Source organism: Periophthalmus magnuspinnatus, chromosome 12 (genome assembly GCF_009829125.3).
Source record: "Periophthalmus magnuspinnatus isolate fPerMag1 chromosome 12, fPerMag1.2.pri, whole genome shotgun sequence".
In the NCBI taxonomy this organism is placed as follows: domain Eukaryota; kingdom Metazoa; phylum Chordata; class Actinopteri; order Gobiiformes; family Gobiidae; genus Periophthalmus; species Periophthalmus magnuspinnatus.
In genome coordinates, this window is record NC_047137.1 from 19,410,149 (window position 1) to 19,430,500 (window position 20,352).

A 20,352-nucleotide genomic window follows, 5' to 3' on the forward strand; every position below is an offset into this window, starting at 1 on the left:
GTCACCGCTTTTGTTTAGTGAGAAATAAACCCCAACTTTTACAAATATGAACTTTATTTAAGAAACAAGACATTTTCAAAATAAAAACTGTTCATTCAGACATCCAGAGTTTGAAGGTTCTGTCGTAAGAGCAGGTCGCAATTAACTTTCCATCGGCAGAAATGTCCAACCCCATCACCTGAAAGAAACATGTAAATATGAGGTAGACGCACAGACGACCCCATCACCTGAACGCATGTAAATGTATGAGGCAGGAGCAGACCTTTCCTTCGTGTCCTGCCAGTGTCTTCAGGGGCATCCATCCAGGATGAGTCCAAACTTTGGCCGTGTTGTCGTAGGCTCCGGTCAACAGGAAGTGACCGTCAGTTGCTAAAAACAAACAAAATGTCAAAACACTAACTATGCATGACACTTTATTAGAATAAAAATATGATTTATAATAGAGGTTCTGCAGTGAAATAATTTAGTTTGAAAGCCTTGTTGGCTTGTGGGACTCCTGAGGCAGCTGACGAGTACCAGGGGGCCAAATGTCCACAGCTCGTGCTGTCGCATAGGCAAAAAGTCAAGGGTGGCAGGAGTTCGGGGAGGCCATGGAGGAGGACTATCCGACGGCCTCAAAGAGATTCTGGCAAACCGTCCGACGCCTCAGGAGGGGGAAGCATAGCTTCACCGCTTCACTGTTTACAGTGCGGGTGGAGAGCTGCTGACCTCGACTGGGGATGTTGTCAACGGTGGAACGAATACTTTGAGGATCTCCGCAAGGAAGCAGAGACTTAGGAGTCGGGGGCAGACTCATCCATCACCTGGAGGCCTCAGAGGTGGACCTGGCTGAAGTCACTGAGGTGGTTAAAGATCCTCTGTGGCTCAGCGGTGGAAGAGATCCATCCTGAATATCTTAAATCTGTAGATCTTGGCTCAAACATCTCTGCAACATTGCGTGGTGGTCTGGGACAGTACCGTTGGACTGGCAGAGGTAGTGGTCCCTCTGTATGAGGAGCCGAACCTCAGATTAAAAACCCCAGGATCATGTAGAGCAGGTTAATACAAACATTTAAGACCAAAATGACGAGTCTGACAGCAGCAGGAACAGAGAGAAGAGACACAGAAGGTGCATTGTAGCCAGAGTCGAAGGCAGAAGCGCACACCCCTCATCACTTCCTGTTTGGAACGCGGCGTCTGATCCAGACTCTGTATGTGATAAAAGTGTCTGCAGGGTCATTGTGGTTTTTATTCTGGTGACTTGAGTTTCTTATTTTAGTCGGGTCCAAACTAACAATTTCACTAGTCGTGACCCTTGACCCTTGTATGCCTCAGCCTCTCATACAGGCTCAGAGGCGGTGACATCATCTGCAGGACCTGTGGACTCACGAGTGAATAAAAACAGTATTTACGTTGGAAGCGTGCAGCCGACAGAAGGTTCTGGTGGGCGGGGACAGTGTACAGACACCTGCGGTTCCTCAGCTCCCAAACTTTACACGTGTTATCTGCACTTCCTGTGGCCAGGTGGTGCCTGAAAGAACAAAAGGGTGAAAGGTCAAGTCTAAACCAGGATGACAGGTCACATCTAGGGACTCCCTAAAAACTCTGCATTCCAGGGCTTAGACCCATTAGATAGAGTTAAATAATAACTTCATTTTAAATTTTCTTATGTCGAAAAATTATAGCTCAGACAAAACCGGGTTAGCAAATCTATCCCTAAACCTGATAAAATATATTTTCACCAATCAAAATTTTTGCTTCTAAGACAGAAAGTGCACACTTCCGGGTTATATTTGTTCTTAGTTACATTTTGACTGTGGTTCAGATAAAACAGCTCTGTGATGATTTTGCGATGGGGAGAAGTTGAGCTGTAGTTCTGTGCGTCTGCTACAGTGTTTATGGTTCAAGGTTATTCATTCAATTCAATTTATTTTTGTAAAGCCCAAAATCACAACAGCGTCGCCTCTTTGGGCTGAACATGAGAATTGATTTAACCAAGAGAAAGTTAGAGAATCAATAATGAAATAGAAACAGACAAATCAATCAACACAAAACAAGCAAAAGGAGAACTGCCCCAGGTACAGGTTATATTGTGCTGTGTTTTAATGTGTCTTATTGTGTTGTAACAGCACAGTAAAAGATAAATTTTAATCTGTAATTGGATAAACGTTTCAGACTGAAGACATCTGGCTGTACATCTTCAGTTCTGGTCAGATTCCTGCTGGACACTGCCTTATATCTGTTTGAAGGAGGAGCTCAATAGACCAAGACAACAAACTATAAACAAAGTGTGCACTGTGCCATACTTCCATCCATCCATCCATTTTCTTCCTCTTATCCGGGGCCGGGTCGCGGGGGCAGCAGTCTAAGCAGGGACTCCCAGACTTCTCTCACCCCAGACACGTCCTCCAGCTCCTCCGGTGGGACCCCAAGGCGTTCCCAGGCCAGAGAGACATAGTCCCTCCAGCGTGTCCTGGGTCTTCCCCGGGGCCTCCTCCCGGTGGGACATGCCCAGAACACCTCCCTAGGGAGGCGTCCAGGAGGCATCCTGAGCAGATGCCCGAGCCACCTCAGCTGGTTCCTCTCAACGTGTAGGAGCAGCGGCTCTACTCCGTGCCATACTTGGCATAATCATTCAGACTCCTAATGGGCGATTTCACACACATTAGCATACTGGCTATTAGCATCGTGGCTAGCCCTACTGTTTCTTTTGTTCTCTTTGGGTCTGAGGGGGGAGTTATAGATGTGGACAGATCATGTCTCAGGCCTCATTCCTGTTTAATGATTCTCTTTCCTACATAAATCTCGTCTTTCTCTCTCGTCTCAGTCCATTTCTTTTCTCTGCTCTGTCTCTCTCTCTGTTCTTCTTTCGTGGTCAGTGTCTGTGAGACGCAGATGGACAGACTGTGTCCTGAGCTGTTCTCTCTGATGGTTCATTCTTTTATGGAGCGTGTGTTTAGTTTCTCACTCTTCACTGAATGGAGGACACACATCACTTTGTTTGTGTCTCGGGGTTTTGACTTTTGGATGAACCAGTTTCTATCTTAAAGTGTTTGTGGGTTTGAAGTAGACGGGAATCTCAAACAGTCTGAAAATTCTCTGAAGTTTTTCAGACACACCCGCAGTGTAAGGGATGGTAACACCTCTCCTTCTAGGTTCAGATTCCCTGTTGTCTTGTTTTTTGTCTCTCTTCGATCTATCAAAGGCCCATTTTGAACAAGCAGAGAGGACTTTGTCCACGTGTTGCTCCTCCTTCACTTTTCCCTCTGTGTTTGTGTCTCTGGGGTGTAGTGTCTGGATCACTCTGAGTTCGTGCTGCAGTGGATGTTCTGAATCAAACAGCAGGTATTGGTCAGTGTGTGTTTCCTGTAAACTTCTACCTGGAGTTGCCTGTCCTCTCCTATTGTTACTGCACAATCTAAAAAGGCCAGTTTGTTCTTTGGCTTCTTCCCGTGTGGACTTGATGTTTGGATCCACAGCATTAATACGTGCAGTAAAAGGCTCCAGATCCTGAATTTTGATTTTAGTCCAGTGTCATCCACATATCGATACCAGTTTGTGGGCGGAGCCTGGAAATGACATACATTGTTCCATGTATAAATTAGCCATGATAGGAGAGACAGGTGAGCCCGTGGCACAGCCGTGGATTTGCCTGTAGAAGTTTCCTCTAAACTGGAAATATGTGGTATTGAGACAAATTTCCAGCAGATTTGGTCCGGTGTGAGTTTAGTTCTCTCTTTTAGCTTGGTCTCCTGCAGTCGCCTCCTACTGATGTGTGGACACACGTGAAAAGAGAAGTCACATCAAATGAAACCATGGTCTGGATCAAATTGAAGATGTTTGTTCTCAATATGGTGCTCCGTGTTGTCCACCAGAGGAGCCAGGATGGTCTTCAGATGTTTGACCTCATGTGATCTGTGCTACATACAATGGGTCTGAGGGGTACGCCTTTGTGGATTTTTGACAGGCCATAGATAGAAGGAATGTCAGTCAGCTCAGGATCACAGTGCATCTGTCAGCTTTTATCCAGTTTTGAATTGTTTTTTACTAAGGATCACACCTGGACCACAGGGATCACACAGACATTAATAGCACAGGTAAAACACCGGTGTAGTAACATTTCTGACCCATTGGGGGAGAAGTTCACGCTGTAGATTTCTTTGAGGTGTCCCTCGAGGAAAACAACACAGCGTCCAGTCCTCAGGTCCCACACGCGACCGAACGCATCCAGGCCCCTGCAACAAACACATGCCGTCATTTTCAGACTATAAGCTGCTACTTTTCCCCCCACGCTTTGAAGCCTCCGATACAACAGTGCGGCTAATTTATAGATTTTTACTGGCTAACGGCCACCAGGGGGCACTCTCTAGCAGTAAACACAAAATTGAGACAGACGTGGGGAAAGATTATGCTCTGAAGAATACACTAGTTTTGATTTTGAACTGTCATTTTGCTCATCATGCACACGCCCTCATCATGGAAAACACACGAAGAAATGCAAATAATGCAGATTTAAGATAAAGGCAATGGATCTGTCCATAAAGAAGGAAATAGAGCCACTGCACGCAAGTTTTACATCGATGAACTGATGGTGCGACGTTGGAGGCGGCAGCGGGAAGAACTTAGTCAATGTAAAAGACGACAAAAACCAAAAGGAAATAATGGCCCGTGTTAGTGCCGTCTTATTTTCTTAACATGCAGGTATGTTCATCCTGTGATGATTTTCAGGCATAAACACGCTTTCCAGGTTTGTAAAAAAAAAAAAACGTGTCTTAAATTAAAACTCAAACCTCCATGTACCGTCTTTCTGTGTAAATATCTCATGTTACAACATAAAACCCTGCGGCTTATACAAGTACAAAATGGATTTTATTTTAAAATTTAGCTGATGCGGCTGATATTAGTCTGAAACTTACAGTAGATACAGACACATCTGATCCAAGGCTCTAAACATGTGAACACCTGAACTACAGACCAGCAACAGGTGAAAGCTCCATGTAATATATATTAAATATGTATATATATATATATATATACATACATGTATATACTTATATATATGTACACACAAATACACACACATATGTAAACCCTCACCACAGAGTCACAGGTACCCTGTCGCTGTGAGAGGACAGTAGTAGTAGTAGTAGTACAGAAGGTACCCTGTCGCTGTGAGAGGACAGTAGTAGTAGTAGTAGTACAGAAGGTACCCTGTCGCTGTGAGAGGACAGTAGTAGTAGTAGTAGTAGTACAGAAGGTACCCTGTCGCTGTGAGAGGACAGTAGTAGTAGTAGTAGTACAGAAGGTACCCTGTCGCTGTGAGAGGACAGTAGTAGTAGTAGTAGTAGTACAGAAGGTACCCTGTCGCTGTGAGGGAGCCGTCTGGGTGGAAGTGGATGTCGTGGACTCCTTTACTGTGTCCCTCCTGATGCAGAATCTCCTCCCGAACCTCGAGGTCCCACAGACGCCACGAGTTATCGTAACTAAGCAACAAAATACAGAATAATTATTAAAATAAACACGAGTTTATGATACAAATAAAAAACATACAAAATAATTAAAACACAACTTATTGTAACTAAGCAAAAATAATTATATTAAAACCACATAAATACAACACACATAATAAATGTACAAAGGATTATCCTAATTGAACTGTTACATTAATAAACACTGTACTGCAGTACTTGAAGTCTGAATACAGTATAGTTGTAGTTTTAGTAGTTTTACCATGTGGTTCCCAGGAAGCGTCCCGACGGGTGCCACGCCACACGGGGCACTCTGTCAGAGTGTCCCTCGATGTCCGCCACCGGCTCATCACTGAAACGAAAGTACTCACATGTTTTTGTACATATATATATATATATATATATATATATATATATAAAAACACACTACTATAGTACCTCTCCATGTTCCACAGTTTCACAGTCCCGTCGGCAGCACACGAGGCCAGATTGACGTCAGATGTACTTGTGGCGTTGGGCCTGAACACGATCGCGCCCACGTTTGTGTTGTGTCCTGAACAAATATAATGTATAGAATAAATATAACAAAGCACATGACATAACACGGTGTACACGCGACAATAACACGGTGTACACGCGACAATAACACGGTGTACACGCGACAATAACACTGTGTACACGCGACAATAACACGGTGTACACGCGACAATAACACGGTGTACACGCGACAATAACACTGTGTGAATCATTTTTAATAATCGTGATCGTCGCACACGGTTATATTCACACCGTTATATTCGCCTTTACAGCACCGGACTGACTCATGGTTCCAGTTTAATTATATGTTAGTTCTGGTGATTGTCCACAAGGGGGCGCTCTGTCGTAGTAATGACACTTGTGAGCGTCTGTGCCTGTTCTGAATTGTGGATGTTTCTTCACCTCAGTCACGTCACGACTCGTGGGCAGTGGATCTGGATCCAGATGATGTCACACATTTATATCCTCCACTCGAGAAGGTGAAGTCTGATGTGTGGAATTATTATGGATTTGAAAAACAAGAGCAACAAGATGAGCCACCGATCAGAGTCAGAAAAGATACGGCTCCGAGCGGCTCACGCGAGCGGCTCACGCGAGCGGCTCACGCGAGCGGCTCACGCGAGCGGCTCACGCGAGCGGCTCACGCGAGCGGCTCACGCGAGCGGCTCACGCGAGCGGCTCACGCGAGCGGCTCACGCGAGCGGCTCACGCGAGCGGCTCACACCAAATACCTGAATAGCATTTTGCACAGCTGAAGGCTGATGCATCATGTCCTTTATCATGTCCTTTTTTTATGTCTTTTTATGTCCTTTATCATGTCTTTTTATGTCCTTTATCATGTCCTTTTTTATGTCTTTTTATGTCCTTTATCGTGTCCTTTTTCTGGGGCTTTCTCAGGTTGGTTCATGTGTTTTTTTTATAATGGTCACATTTATTAACAGAACATGTTCTCAAGTCATTGTTATTTTCACTTGAAGCAAAAAAAAAAACAAACAATAAATGTATGTGAGTGTGTGTATGTGTGTGTGGGGGGGTGTGTGTGTAGGGGTGTGTAGGTGTGTGTGTGTGTATGTATATGTGTGTATGTATGTGTGTGTGGGGGGGTGTGTGAATGTGTGTGTATGTATATGTGTAGGGGTGTGTATGTATGTGTGTGGGAATGTGTGTTACCTCGGAGTGTGCGGATGAGGTTACAGTCGGGGACAGACCAGAGTTTGCACAAACCAGACCTGAAACAAAAACAGTTGAACAGATGAAAGATCCTGACGTCCCCAGAGCTTCAGCTTCAGCTTCACATGAAGCTGGACAAGCCCAGGGTTTAAACGTCACTAGAATCATCTGGACCATTTCAGGCCTGGAGTTGTATCTCACCTCGACTGAACTAAAGGTAAAAGGAGCTGTTCACTTGAAAACTACCACTTGATGACATCACAAGGTGGAACAGAGTGTTTTGATCTTTGTAGATGTAACAGACTAATAATAAAGTGACTCAAACATGTGAATGAAACAAAACACAACTCCAGTGCGTGTTTGAGGAGTTTAAAGCTCATAGGGTTTGTGTGATACAAGAGTTTTAAACACCATGGGGGTCAGGGGGTCAGGGGGTCAGGGGGTCAGCTGTTGTCACGGCGGCTCCGTCCATAGATGCATTGTTGTGTTGTATTGTTGTGTTGTGTTGTATTGTTGTGTTGTATTGTTGTGTTGTATTGTTGTGTTGTATTGTTGTGTTGTATTGTTGTGTTGTATTGTTGTGTTGTATTGTTGTGTTGTATTGTTGTGTTGTATTGTTGTGTTGTTGTGTGTGCAGGTGGAGTTTGGTGCAGTGTCAAGGGCCTGACATTTAAAAACTCGTGCACGACAAAAGAATGTGTGTCTGTGTGTGTTACATATGTGCATGTGTATGTGCTATGTTGTGTGTTTTGTGTGTGTGTTGTGTGTGTGTGTTTTGTGTTGTCTGTTGTGCGTCTCACCATGAGGCTGTTGCCAGGACTTTGGAGTCTGGGCTGAAGTGGCAGAAGCTGATTGGACGATCGTCTCCGATCTGACTGCAGAAGTTATTCAGGTTCTACAACGACAGAGACCGGGTCAGAGACCGGGTCTGTCCCCGGTCCAGTCCCCGGCGCAGTCCCAGTCCCAGTCCCAAGTCCAGCCCCCGGTCCAGCCCCCGGTCCAGTCCCCGGTCCAGTCCCCGGTCCAGTCCCCGGTCCAGTCCCCGGTCCAGTCCCCGGTCCAGTCCCCGGTCCAGTCCCCGGTCCAGTCCCCGGTCCAGTCCCCGTCTCACTCTGAGTCCTTTGTGAAGTTCTTGTTGTTTCATGGCTTTCGTTGCATCAGAGACGTCCTTCTGCAGCCGAGCGTTTTCCAAACGCCGCATCGCCCTGGAAACAACACACAAAGTATAAGACCGCACAGACACCGCAGAGACACCGCACAGACCACAGAGACACCGCACAGACCGCAGAGACACCGCACAGACCGCAGAGACACCGCACAGACACCACAGAGACACCGCACAGACCACAAAGACACCGCACAGACACCACAGAGACACCGCACAGACCGCAGAGACACCGCACAGACCGCAGAGACACCGCACAGAGCGCACAGACCACAGACCCCTGAGGGACCCCTGACTCACCTGGGCAGAGAGTAATGAGCCAACCACAGACGAGCTTCTTGAAGAGAGGCGTGGCCTTCATGGTACCACGTCTGACTGCACTGTAACCATGACAACCACAACAACCGTAAGTGAAGTCATACGCATAGAGGGGCTTATACAGCATAAACAGTACTGCTGTACTACAGTATTACAGTACCAGTATTACAGTAGTAAAGTACTACAGTACTAGTGCACATGTTCCATGTAAAGTACACACTCTGACCTCTATGTGTAGTATTATAGTAGCGTTAGTGGTATTACAGTACTACACGTGTCTGACCTCTTCGTGTGACCTTCGACCTCGCTCTTCGTCTTTTCGAGATTTCTTCAGAGCATCAGGTCCAACCACCGACAGAATACTCCTCAGCCTGAGTACACAAGTACATTTATGAAGAATTATAGCAGTACAGAGTACTTTTCCAGGAGCCTCTGCAAACACAGTGATGGGTAATATTTGCAGTGGCAGTAGTATTTGCAGTAGTATTTGCAGTAGTAGTAGCAGTAGTAGTAGTACCTCTCGCGGCGATCCGCCGGGCCCTCTCCAAACACTGTGATTGGTTCTCCCAGAGCTCTGAGTCCGGCTTTGACCTCGGTGTCGTCGGTGGAGACGGTGATCTGCCTCGCCCTCCTCCGCCTCTCGAACTCCTCCAACCGCTCACATACACGCTCCTCTATGTCCAGAGTCTCACCTGCACGGGTCAGAAGAGGGTCAGAACAGGGTCAGAAGAGAGACAGAACTGGGTCAGAAGAGGGTCAGAAGAGAGACGGAAGAGAGACAGAACAGGGTCAGAAGAGAGAAAGAACAGAGACAGAACAGGGTCAGAAGAGAGACAGAACTGGGTCAGAAGAGAGACAGAACTGGGTCAGAAGAGAGGCAGAACTGGGTCAGAAGAGGGTCAGAACAGAGACAGAACAGGGTCAGAACAGAGACAGAACAGGGTCAGAACAGGGTCATAAGAGAGACAGAACAGGGTCAGAAGAGAGAAAGAACTGGGTCAGAGGAGAGACAGAACAGGGTCAGAAGAGAGACAGAACAGGGTCAGAACAGAGACAGAACTGGGTCAGAAGAGAGACAGAACTGGGTCAGAAGAGAGAAAGAACAGAGACAGAACAGGGTCAGAAGAGGGAAAGAACAGAGACAGAACAGGGTCAGAAGAGAGACAGAACTGGGTCAGAAGAGAGACAGAACAGGGTCAGAAGAGAGGCAGAACAGGGTCAGAACAGGGTCAGACAAGAGACAGAACAGGGTCAGAAGAGAGAAAGAACAGGGTCAGAAGAGAGAAAGAACAGGGTCAGAAGAGAGACAGAACTGGGTCAGAAGAGAGACAGAACTGGGTCAGAAGAGAGACAGAACTGGGTCAGAACAGAGACAGAACAGGGTCAGAAGAGAGACAGAACTGTGTCAGAAGAGAGGCAGAACTGTGTCAGAAGAGAGGCAGAACTGGGTCAGAAGAGGGTCAGAACAGAGACAGAACAGGGTCAGAACAGAGACAGAACAGGGTCAGAAGAGAGAAAGAACAGGGTCAGAACAGGGTCATAAGAGAGACAGAACAGGGTCAGAAGAGAGGCAGAACTGGGTCAGAAGAGACAGAACTGTGTCAGAAGAGACAGAACTGTGTCAGAAGAGACAGAACTGTGTCAGAAGAGAGACAGAACTGGGTCAGAGGAGAGAAAGAACTGGGTCAGAACAGAGACAGAACAGGGTCAGAAGAGAGAAAGAACAGAGACAGAACTGGGTCAGAAGAGAGACAGAACTGTGTCAGAAGAGAGGCAGAACTGTGTCAGAAGAGAGGCAGAACTGGGTCAGAAGAGGGTCAGAACAGAGACAGAACAGGGTCAGAACAGAGACAGAACAGGGTCAGAAGAGAGAAAGAACAGGGTCAGAACAGGGTCAGAAGAGAGGCAGAACTGGGTCAGAAGAGACAGAACTGTGTCAGAAGAGAGACAGAACTGGGTCAGAAGAGAGACAGAACAGGGTCAGAAGAGAGACAGAACAGGGTCAGAAGAGAGGCAGAACAGGGTCAGAAGAGAGGCAGAACAGGGTCAGAAGAGAGGCAGAACTGGGTCAGAAGAGAGACACAACTGGGTCAGAAGAGAGAAAGAACAGGGTCAGAACAGAGACAGAACAGGGTCAGAAGAGAGGCAGAACTGGGTCAGAAGAGGGTCGGAACAGAGACAGAACTGGGTCAGTCTCTGGGTTAAACTGCATTTGACCCGACCTCCAGCGTCTCTGGGTTAGCGTCAGTGGGACTCATCCCCAGATCCTGAGCTCATCCTGGTCAGAACAATCTGAGCTGGAGGATCTGAGCATGCAGCCAGACACAGGGAGAACACGCAAACTTCACACAAACACAGAGGGACAAGCAAACTGCACAGACACAGGGAGAACACGCAAACTCCACACAAACACAGAGGGACAAGCAAACTGCTCAGACACAGGGAGAACGTACAAACTCCACACAAACTCCACACAAACACAGAGGGACAAGCAAACTGCACAGACACAGGGAGAACGTGCAAACTCCACACAAACTCCACACAAACACAGAGGGACAAGCAAACTGCACAGACACAGGGAGAACATGCAAACTCCACACAAACTCCACACAAACACAGAGGGACAAGCAAACTCTACACAGAAAGGCCCAGGAGTTGACCACAGAACCTTGGAGCCAAACAGTCAACCAGAGCAAAACTGGGTCAGAGCCGGGCCTGACTGGGTCTGAGTCCTGTTCTAACCTGAGGAGATGTTGATGTTCCCGGCCTGAATCCCGGCCTGGATCCCGGTCTGGATACCGGCCTGAATCCCGGCCTGGATCCCTGACTGGACCCCAGACTCTGGTCCCGGTTTAGACCCGGACTCGGCGTTGAGTCGCTCTCGCTCTTTGTCCTCCAGGCTTCCGTAGAAAACCCGAGGCTTCTTCACCAGCGGAGTGTCGTCGTCGTCCGACATGACTCCAAACAAACGAGGATCAAACCTGAGGAGCAACACAAGGTTCTTTATCCTCCTCAAAAGCACATGGGAGCGACGTTTCATTCACACGTTTCACACTTTATTATTAGTCTGTAACGTCTCCAAAGCTCAAAATGCTCTGTTCCACCTTGTGATGTCATCAAGTGGTAGTTTTCATGTTAACAGCTCCTTTTACCTTTAGTTCAGTCGAGATAAGTGACAACTCCAGGACTGAAATGATCCAATTTAAATAATTTACAGAGGACACATAGAATAAAATAAAAATAAATGTGCATTTACAGGTGCGGTAAAAAGGTAGAAAAGCATTGAGTCTTGAGCAGTGAATCATAGCGAAAACAAACGAAATAATTAAAACAGACAGGTTATTAAAAACAGCATGCAATTAATAACAGTAAAAGATTATGTTAAAAAAGGCACAAGAAAATAAACAAAGGGCCAATAAAAAGATTAATAATGTATAAAGCTACAAACACATCACAGCATCGGCTGCTCTGATTGGACAGCCATTCTTTTACTCGTATAAATATTCAATACTCTTTGTACTTTTACTCGTGTAAATATTCAGTACTCTTTGTACTTTTACTCGTGTAAGTATTCAGTACTCTTTGTACTTTTACTCGTGTAAATATTCAGTACTCTCCTCGTGTGATGTGAAACATGAAGCAGGTCAGACTGTTCTAATCACAGAGACGTGAGCAGACACAGGTTCGACTCGTGGCTTTGGGTTTGTTTTAGTGACGGGACGTTCGGCTTCTTTGTGGGATCCGAATCTTTTGGATCAGGTCATGTCAAAGAGTCGTTCTAAAGACCGGCTCTGTTTTTGTCCATCTGTTTTTATTCACAGAGAAAAGGCTCAGATGTGTTTAAAATGGTTGAAACTGAAAGAGGAGAGGTTTTAGCTTTTGGACCATCCATCCATCCATCCATCCATTTTCTTCCGCTTATCCGGAGCCGGGTCGCGGGGGCAGCAGTCTAAGCAGGGACTCCCAGACTTCCCTCACCCCGGACACGTCCTCCAGCTCCTCCGGTGGGACCCCAAGGCGTTCCCAGGCCAGCCGAGAGACATAGTCCCTCCAGCGTGTCCTGGGTCTTCCCCGGGGCCTCCTCCCGGTGGGACATGCCCAGAACACCTCCCTAGGGAGGCGTCCAGGAGGCATCCTGAGCAGATGCCCGAGCCACCTCAACTGGTTCCTCTCAACGTGTAGGAGCAGCGGCTCTACTCCGAGCTCCTCCCGTGTGACCGAGCTCCTCACCCTATCCCTAAGGGTGCGCCCGGCCACTCTGCGGAGGAAACCCATTTCAGCCGCTTGTATCCGCGATCTTGTCCTTTCGGTCATTATCCAGAGCTCATGACCATAGGTGAGGGCAGGAACGTAGATTGACCGGTAAATAGAGAGCTTCGCCTTCCGGCTCAGCTCCTTCTTTACCACAACGGACCGATACAGGGACCGCATCACTGCAGACGCTGCACCGATCCGCCTGTCAATCTCCCGCTCCATCCTTCCCTCACTCGTGAACAAGACCCCGAGATACTTGAACTCCTCCACTTGGGGCAGAGACTCACCACCCACCCGGAGAGAGCAAACCACCTTTTTCCGGTCGAGAACCATGGCCTCGGATTTGGAGGAGCTGATTCTCATCCCAGCCGCTTCACACTCGGCTGCAAACCGCCCCAGTGCTGCAGGTCCTGGCTCGAAGAAGCATCAGGACAACATCATCTGCAAACAGCAGAGATGAAATCCTGTGGTTCCCAAACCAGGCCCCCTCCGGCCCGTGGCTGCGCCTAGAAATTCTGTCCATAAATATAATGAACAGAACCGGTGACAAAGGGCAGCCCTGGCGGAGTCCAACATGCACCGGGAACAGGTCTGACTTACTGCCGGCAATGAACTCAGCTCCTGCTCCGGTCATACAGGGACCGGACAGCCCTTAGCAAAGGGCCCCGGACCCCATACTCCCAGAGCACCCCCCAAAGGACACCACGAGGGACACGGTCGAATGCCTTCTCCAGATCCACAAAACACATGTGGACTGGTTGGGCATACTCCCATGAGCCCTCGAGGACCCGATGGAGAGTATAGAGCTGGTCCAGTGTTCCACGACCAGGACGAAAACCACACTGCTCCTCCTGAATCCGAGGTTCGACTATCGGTCGGATTCTCCTCTCCAGTCCCTGGAATAGACCTTACCGGGAAGGCTGAGGAGTGTGATTCCCCTGTAATTGGAACACACCCTCCGGTCCCCCTTCTTATACAGAGGGACCACCACCCCGGTCTGCCATTCCACAGGTACTGTCCCCGACCGCCACGCGATGTTGCAGAGACGTGTCAGCCAAGACAGCCCCACAACATCCAGAGACTTGAGGTACTCAGGACGGATCTCGTCCACCCCCGGAGCCTTGCCACCGAGGAGCTTGCCAACCACCTCAGTGACTTCAGCCAGGGTGATGGACGAGTCCGCCTCTGGGTCCCCAGTTTCTGCTTCCTCCTCGGAAGACGTGACAGTGGGATTGAGGAGGAGGAGCTTTTGGACCAATGCACTCGAAATAAAACACTGCATTATGATAAAAACAAGTGTAAATAAAACACTGCATTATGATAAAAACAAGTGTAAATAAAACACTGCATTATGATAAAAACAAGTGTAAATAAAACACTGCATTATGATAAAAACAAGTGTAAATAAAACACTGCATTATGATAAAAACAAGTGTAAATAAAACACTGCATTATTAACTGTTCTGATTTCAGATCTGTTTGTTTTTGTGCACAAACGTCCCCCTCGTGTCGTTTGTGTGACACGTGACTTTAGACACAGTTTAAATGTGTGTGAGTGTGAACACACACATTTAAACTGTGTTTAAAGTCACAGTTTAAATGTTAAAAGCGCCGCAGCTTGGCCCGTTTGCGCCTCAATTTGCGCCAGTTTGATTGGTCTGAGATTAGACAAATAACCCGCTTTAAATCAATTTAAATCAAATCTAACGTCACACACACGAGAGTCGGATCCACGCGGGACTCTCCGCTCATTTTTGTGTGAAAAAGTGAAGTACATATAAAGAAAACCCAGTAAACTCAGTAAACTCTGACCTGAGGCGAGTCCGAGCTGCACAAACGCACACGGCGCGCACCGGAAGACGACACGGATCTTCTTCCGGGTTTCACAGCCACTTCCGGGACAAACGCGAAAAGCGAAAAATACACCTAACATCTACAAAGACTAGGCGAAACCGGGACAACGGGGCCAAACCGGGTCAGGTCTGGGACACAGCGGGCACGAGCATCAGGAGCACGCCCCAGGACACGCGCACGTAAAGTTTGTTTAAAAATAGTTTGTGATGAGTTAGCCTGTTAGCTTAGCATTAGCCCCGTGGGGATGAATGCCACACAACAAGGTCTAAACCAGAACCGAACCAGGTCTAAACCAGGTCTAAACCAGGACCGAACCAGGTCTAAACCAGGTCTAAACCAGGTCTAAACCAGGACCGAACCAGGTCTAAACCAGGTCTAAACCAGGACCGAACCAGGTCTAAACCAGGTCTAAACCAGGACCGAACCAGGTCTAAACCAGGTCTAAATCAGGACCGAACCAGGTCTAAACCAGGTCTAAACCAGGTCTAAACCAGGTCTAAACCAGGACTAAACCAGGACCGAACCAGAACTAAACCAGGACCGAACCAGGACTAAACCAGGACCGAACCAGGACTAAACCAGGACCGAACCAGGTCTAAACCAGGTCTAAACCAGGACCAAACCAGGACCGAACCAGGACCGAACCAGGTCTAAACCAGGTCTAAACCAGGACCGAACCAGGTCTAAACCAGGACTAAACCAGGACTAAACCAGGACCGAACCAGGTCTAAACCAGGACCGAACCAGGTCTAAACCAGGACCGAACCAGGTCTAAACCAGGTCTAAACCAGGACCGAATCAGGTCTAAACCAGGACTGAACCAGGACCGAACCAGGTCTAAACCAGGTCTAAACCAGGTCTAAACCAGGACCGAACCAGGTCTAAATCAGGTCTAAACCAGGACCGAACCAGGTCTAAACCAGGTCTAAACCAGGACCGAACCAGGTCTAAACCAGGTCTAAACCAGGACCGAACCAGGTCTAAACCAGGACCGAACCAGGTCTAAACCAGGTCTAAACCAGGACCGAACCAGGTCTAAACCAGGACCGAACCAGGTCTAAACCAGGACCGAACCAGGTCTAAACCAGGACCGAACCAGGACTAACTTCTGCTTTGTGACTGATCTGATTCTGTGATTCTCAGGACAATGTTGAGGAGGAAACCAACTCGGATCGAGCTGAAGATCGACGACTGTGAGGAGTTTGAGAGCATCAAGAAAGAACTGGAGGTGATTCTGGACCAGGACTAGACCGGGACTAAACCAGGATTAGATCAGGACTAGACCAGGACTAGACCGAGACCAGGACTGAGACCATCTTCGCCATAGCACATGAAGTGTACCTTAGACCAAAGATTCCGCCCCCTCGGCCTTCAGGCCAATCAAATGTTTGGTCACTTCTCTTGTTTCTGTCTTTGTCGAAGGCTCGAAAACGCCAGCGCGAGGAGGCGGAGTCTGGAGCCTCAGACATCACTGACATCATCGCGGGCGGAGGAGCCTCAGCATCGACGTCATCATCTTCGAGAGCGGAACTTATCAACGAGCGAATCGGCTTCAAGCCCCACCCCAAACCCAACACGCTGCCCGGGCTCTTTAACTCACTGCAGTTTTAACCTTTAACCTCCCTCTGGAAACAAGTCTGCAACAGAACTCTGCCTGCCCTGGATTCAGCGGCCAATCAGAGCCCGGCCAATCAGAGCCCGGTGTCTCTGGTCTGTGGGGTTAAACATGTTTGTACATATTTTTGTAATAAAATGAGATGAAATGTAATCCCAGTGTATTTTGTGGATGGTGTCCTTCTATGGGGTATTAAAGAGGAGGTGTTTACATCTATGGGGTGTTAAAGAGGAGGTGTTTACTTCTATGGGGTATTAAAGAGGAGGTGTTTACTTCTATGGGGTATTAAAGAGGAGGTGTTTACATCTATGGGGTGTTAAAGAGGAGGTGTTTACATCTATGGGGTGTTAAAGAGGAGGTGTTTACTTCTATGGGGTATTAAAGAGGAGGTGTTTACATCTATGGGGTATTAAAGAGGAGGTGTTTACTTCTATGGGGTATTAAAGAGGAGGTGTTTACATCTATGGGGTGTTAAAGAGGAGGTGTTTACTTCTATGGGGTATTAAAGAGGAGGTGTTTACTTCTATGGGGTGTTAAAGCCACCTGTGGAAGCACCTCTAGAAGAACACCCAGAAAATCACCCAGAAAAACACCAATAAACACACCCAGAAACACACACCCATAAAAACATCCAGAAACACACAATTTATTATGATTATTTGTGTTTATTTATATTCTGATTTGTTGTATTGTGATTTTAATGCCTTTCTTATTCTGTTAAACACTTTGTGTATGAATTATGCTGCACAAATAAACTTGCCTTGCCTAAAACCTCTTAATCTTGACGAGGGAACAGCGTTAGAACATGAGAGAAAGACACAAAAGTCCAGTTTGCAGAACAAAATGAGACGTGTTTAGAGCCTGATGGAGCCGACAGAAAACACGTCTGAAGACTATTTGAATATTTCAGGTGAGGACTCACACAGGACAAACACGACAACAAACGTGGAGGCATGATTGTTCTATCGTTTATTTGACTCTACAGAAGAACAGAGGAGCATCAGATGGATCCACACAACCAATCAGAGGCTTGGACACGCCCCCTCGCACAATTTACACACAAAGACATCAGAAATATGAAGCAGACATGGAACTATGGTGCAGTGTGTGTGTTAGCATGTGTGTGTGTGTGTGTGTTAGCATGTGTGTGTTAGCATGTGTATGTTAACATGTGTGTGTTAACATGTGTGTTAGCATGTGTGTGTTAACATGTGTGTGTTAGCATGTGTGTGTTAGCATGTGTGTGTTAGCATGTGTGTGTCAGCATGTGTGTGTCAGCATGTGTGTGTCAGCATGTGCTAACTCTGCCCGTCCTTGTGCGTGATGAGCCCTTTGCTGATGAGGTCGGGCACCTCCACGGCTAACCAGGGCCCGAGCCCCAGCGCCAGGGCGTGGGCGATGCCAAAGCGCGGCTGGTTCCGGGCCCACAGCGGGTGGAAGTGCTCCGTCAGGCAGATCTTTCCTCCTGTGAACATCTTTGCCGTTTTGCCCTCGAGCTCGGGAAGGATCAGGTCTGGAGCTGTGGTCGGGTACGTCACGGTCAGCTGTACCTTAAGGAAACAAAGAATTACAACGATGATATGATTATTACAATAAGCGGAGGAATCGACGAGTGGGGCAGTGTGTCCCTGATGGAGGCAGGGAGGGGTTACATGATCATGATAATAATAATAATAATAATAATAATAATAATAATAATCACACCCTAGCTAACAGCCAAGATCGCTTTACAGGGCATAAACACAATAAAAACAACATTAATACTATTATAAGAACATTAAACAGACTAAGCTCATCTAAAAAGGCGGGTTTTGCGGTATGTGTGAGGTATGTGTGAAGGCGGGCTTATAATGATATAATAATCTAATAAACACAGGGATACCTCCAGCTGCAGTTCGTACTTGAGCAGCTCGTGAATAAACCAGCACACTCCGCTCCACCGAGTCCCGTCAGCGTTAGCTTCCAATCTGAACCAATCAGAATCCGCCGCTTTGTTCAGCTCCACTGCCTTTATCAGCGCTCCATACTCCTCCTTCAGGCGAGAGGGCCAAAGTGCAGGTTCCCGAGGTCCAGCCGGAGTCTTCAAGAGTGGAATCTGAGCAACTACACGCCGCGTGGCCTCGTCACACATCACTACAACAGAAACATGAGGGGTCAGAGTCACACAGAGGGGTCAGAGTCACACAGAGGGGTCAGGGTCAGAGTCACACAGAGGGGTCAGGGTCAGAGTCACACAGAGGGGTCAGAGTCACACAGAGGGGTCAGAGTCACACAGAGGGGTCAGAGTCACAGTCACACAGAGGGGTCAGAGTCACACAGAGGGGTCAGAGTCACAGTCACACAGAGGGGTCAGAGTCACACAGGGGGGGTCAGAGTCACACAGAGGGGTCAGAGTCACAGTCACACAGAGGGGTCAGAGTCACACAGAGGGGTCAGAGTCACTGTCACACAGAGGGGTCAGAGTCACAGTCACACAGAGGGGTCAGAGTCACACAGAGGGGTCAGAGTCACACAGAGGGGTCAGAGTCATAGTCACACAGAGGGGTCAGAGTCACACAGAGGGGTCAGAGTCACAGTCACACAGAGGGGTCAGAGTCACACAGGGGGGGTCAGAGTCACACAGAGGGGTCAGAGTCACAGTCACACAGAGGGGTCAGAGTCACACAGAGGGGTCAGAGTCACTGTCACACAGAGGGGTCAGAGTCACAGTCACACAGAGGGGTCAGAGTCACACAGAGGGGTCAGAGTCACACAGAGGGGTCAGAGTCACACAGAGGGGTCAGAGGTTTTAGAGAGAGAGACTGGAGGTGATGCTGACTGTGTGTATGTGTATCTGTGAGTGTGTGTACACGCGTGTACGTGTGTGTATGTCTGTCTGTATGTCTATGTGTGTGCGTATGTCTATGTGTATCTATGTGTGTGTATGTGTGTGTATGTATTTCTATGTGTGTATGTCTATGTGTGTGTGTATGGGTGTGTGTGTGTATGTATGTCTATGTGTGTAGGGGTGTGTATGTCTGTGTATGTATGTCTATGTGTATGTATGTCGGGGTGTGTGTGTATATGTGTGTATGTATGTCGGGGTGTGTATGTGTGTGTATGTATGGGTGTGTGTGTGTGTATATGTGTGTATAGTTAATATGGTCTAAAGCAGTGGTGAAGTAAAGTATAAGTATTTACTAGTATAAAGTATAAAGTATAAGTACTGTACTAAAGTAGAACCTTTAGGTATCTGTACTTTACTGAAGTACATTTTACAGTGTGTACTTTTTACTTTTACTTGAGCACATTTAGAGCAGTATAGTACTTTCTACTCCAGTACATTTTTGAACTGGACTGAAGTAAAAGTACTTTTCATCTGATCGTTGGGTTATGTTGACCATGTCCGTGGAAACATCCGGTTTGAGTTCAAGCTCTAATACTTTTACTTAAGTTCATTTTTCATGTGATACTTTTACTTTTGTATTTTTTGCTCCGGTATCTGTACTTTCACTTTAGTAGCAAAATATGGTACTTCCTCCACCCTGGTGTTTATGAGGGAGGAGATGGTGCTGAGGAAACAGAACCACACAAAGAGAGACAAACCTGGGTCTGGACTCCAGGTCCTGTCCTGGTCCTGGAGCAGGTCTGGATCCTCTGCTCACCCTGTCCCGGAACTTCAACAGTCCCGGTTCTGCTCCGGGTACAGACCTAGTACAGCCCCGGTCCTGGTTTAGTCCTGGTTTAGACCCGGTTCTGGTCCTGGTGCTGGAGCGCGTGCCGGTTCTGCAGCAGTGACGTGGACTTCCGGAATTGTTCTTCTTCTGCGGTATCAATAATATGAGAGCGCCCCCAGAGGACAAACATGTCTGTACAAAAACACGGCCTGTCACGTGACCCCTGTGCGTGACCTCTTGACCCCTGTGCGTAACTCGCACGCAAAAGGCAGGAGTTTGAAACATCAATGAAACAGAATTACTCTGAAGCTTCTGCATCGGACTGAAGCGCTGTTT

At 47.5% G+C, this 20,352-nt stretch overlaps 3 protein-coding genes across 3 annotated transcripts; 1 reads left to right on the plus strand and 2 right to left on the minus strand.

Annotated features, from left to right (window-relative positions):
* Nucleotides 1-36: 36 nt before the first annotated feature.
* prpf4 (PRP4 pre-mRNA processing factor 4 homolog (yeast)) lies at nucleotides 37-14,784 on the minus strand. Its single transcript, XM_033975975.2, has 15 exons — nucleotides 14,704-14,784; nucleotides 11,380-11,618; nucleotides 9,155-9,329; nucleotides 8,921-9,008; nucleotides 8,620-8,699; nucleotides 8,266-8,359; nucleotides 7,955-8,049; nucleotides 7,155-7,213; nucleotides 5,886-6,000; nucleotides 5,710-5,799; nucleotides 5,340-5,462; nucleotides 4,107-4,214; nucleotides 1,392-1,510; nucleotides 263-369; nucleotides 37-178 (listed from the first exon to the last, which is right to left on the minus strand). The coding sequence occupies exons 2-15, from the start codon at nucleotides 11,591-11,593 to the stop codon at nucleotides 92-94; spliced, it is 1,554 nt and encodes a 517-aa protein (XP_033831866.1). The 5' UTR covers nucleotides 11,594-11,618; nucleotides 14,704-14,784; the 3' UTR covers nucleotides 37-91.
* On the plus strand, nucleotides 14,783-16,434 carry cdc26 (cell division cycle 26 homolog). Its single transcript, XM_033975979.2, has 3 exons — nucleotides 14,783-14,924; nucleotides 15,889-15,973; nucleotides 16,168-16,434. Exons 2-3 carry the CDS (start codon nucleotides 15,893-15,895, stop codon nucleotides 16,354-16,356), a joined length of 270 nt encoding a protein of 89 aa, XP_033831870.1. The 5' UTR covers nucleotides 14,783-14,924; nucleotides 15,889-15,892; the 3' UTR covers nucleotides 16,357-16,434.
* Nucleotides 16,435-17,290: 856 nt separating this feature from the next.
* Nucleotides 17,291-20,170, minus strand: ufc1 (ubiquitin-fold modifier conjugating enzyme 1). The gene is made up of 3 exons (XM_055225640.1): nucleotides 19,946-20,170; nucleotides 18,243-18,493; nucleotides 17,291-17,910 (listed from the first exon to the last, which is right to left on the minus strand). The coding sequence occupies exons 2-3, from the start codon at nucleotides 18,489-18,491 to the stop codon at nucleotides 17,659-17,661; spliced, it is 501 nt and encodes a 166-aa protein (XP_055081615.1). The 5' UTR covers nucleotides 18,492-18,493; nucleotides 19,946-20,170; the 3' UTR covers nucleotides 17,291-17,658.
* Between the last annotated feature and the right edge of the window lie 182 nt (nucleotides 20,171-20,352).

What these genes read in the sequence shown, in the direction of transcription:
- prpf4 (XM_033975975.2), bottom strand. Translation starts at nt 11,593, where the DNA reads ATGTCGGACGACGACGACACTCCGCTGGTGAAGAAGCCTCGGGTTTTC. An exon ending in GCTCATTACTCTCTGCCCAG is followed by an intron (nt 8,360 to 8,619) that starts GTGAGTCAGGGG and finishes TGTTGTTTCCAG; the next exon opens with GGCGATGCGGCGTTTGGAAA. An exon ending in AAACTGTGGAACATGGAGAG is followed by an intron (nt 5,800 to 5,885) that starts GTACTATAGTAG and finishes CTTTCGTTTCAG; the next exon opens with TGATGAGCCGGTGGCGGACA.
- cdc26 (XM_033975979.2), top strand. Translation starts at nt 15,893, where the DNA reads ATGTTGAGGAGGAAACCAACTCGGATCGAGCTGAAGATCGACGACTGT. An exon ending in GCATCAAGAAAGAACTGGAG is followed by an intron (nt 15,974 to 16,167) that starts GTGATTCTGGAC and finishes TCTTTGTCGAAG; the next exon opens with GCTCGAAAACGCCAGCGCGA.
- ufc1 (XM_055225640.1), bottom strand. Translation starts at nt 18,491, where the DNA reads ATGTGTGACGAGGCCACGCGGCGTGTAGTTGCTCAGATTCCACTCTTG. An exon ending in AGTACGAACTGCAGCTGGAG is followed by an intron (nt 17,911 to 18,242) that starts GTATCCCTGTGT and finishes TGTTTCCTTAAG; the next exon opens with GTACAGCTGACCGTGACGTA.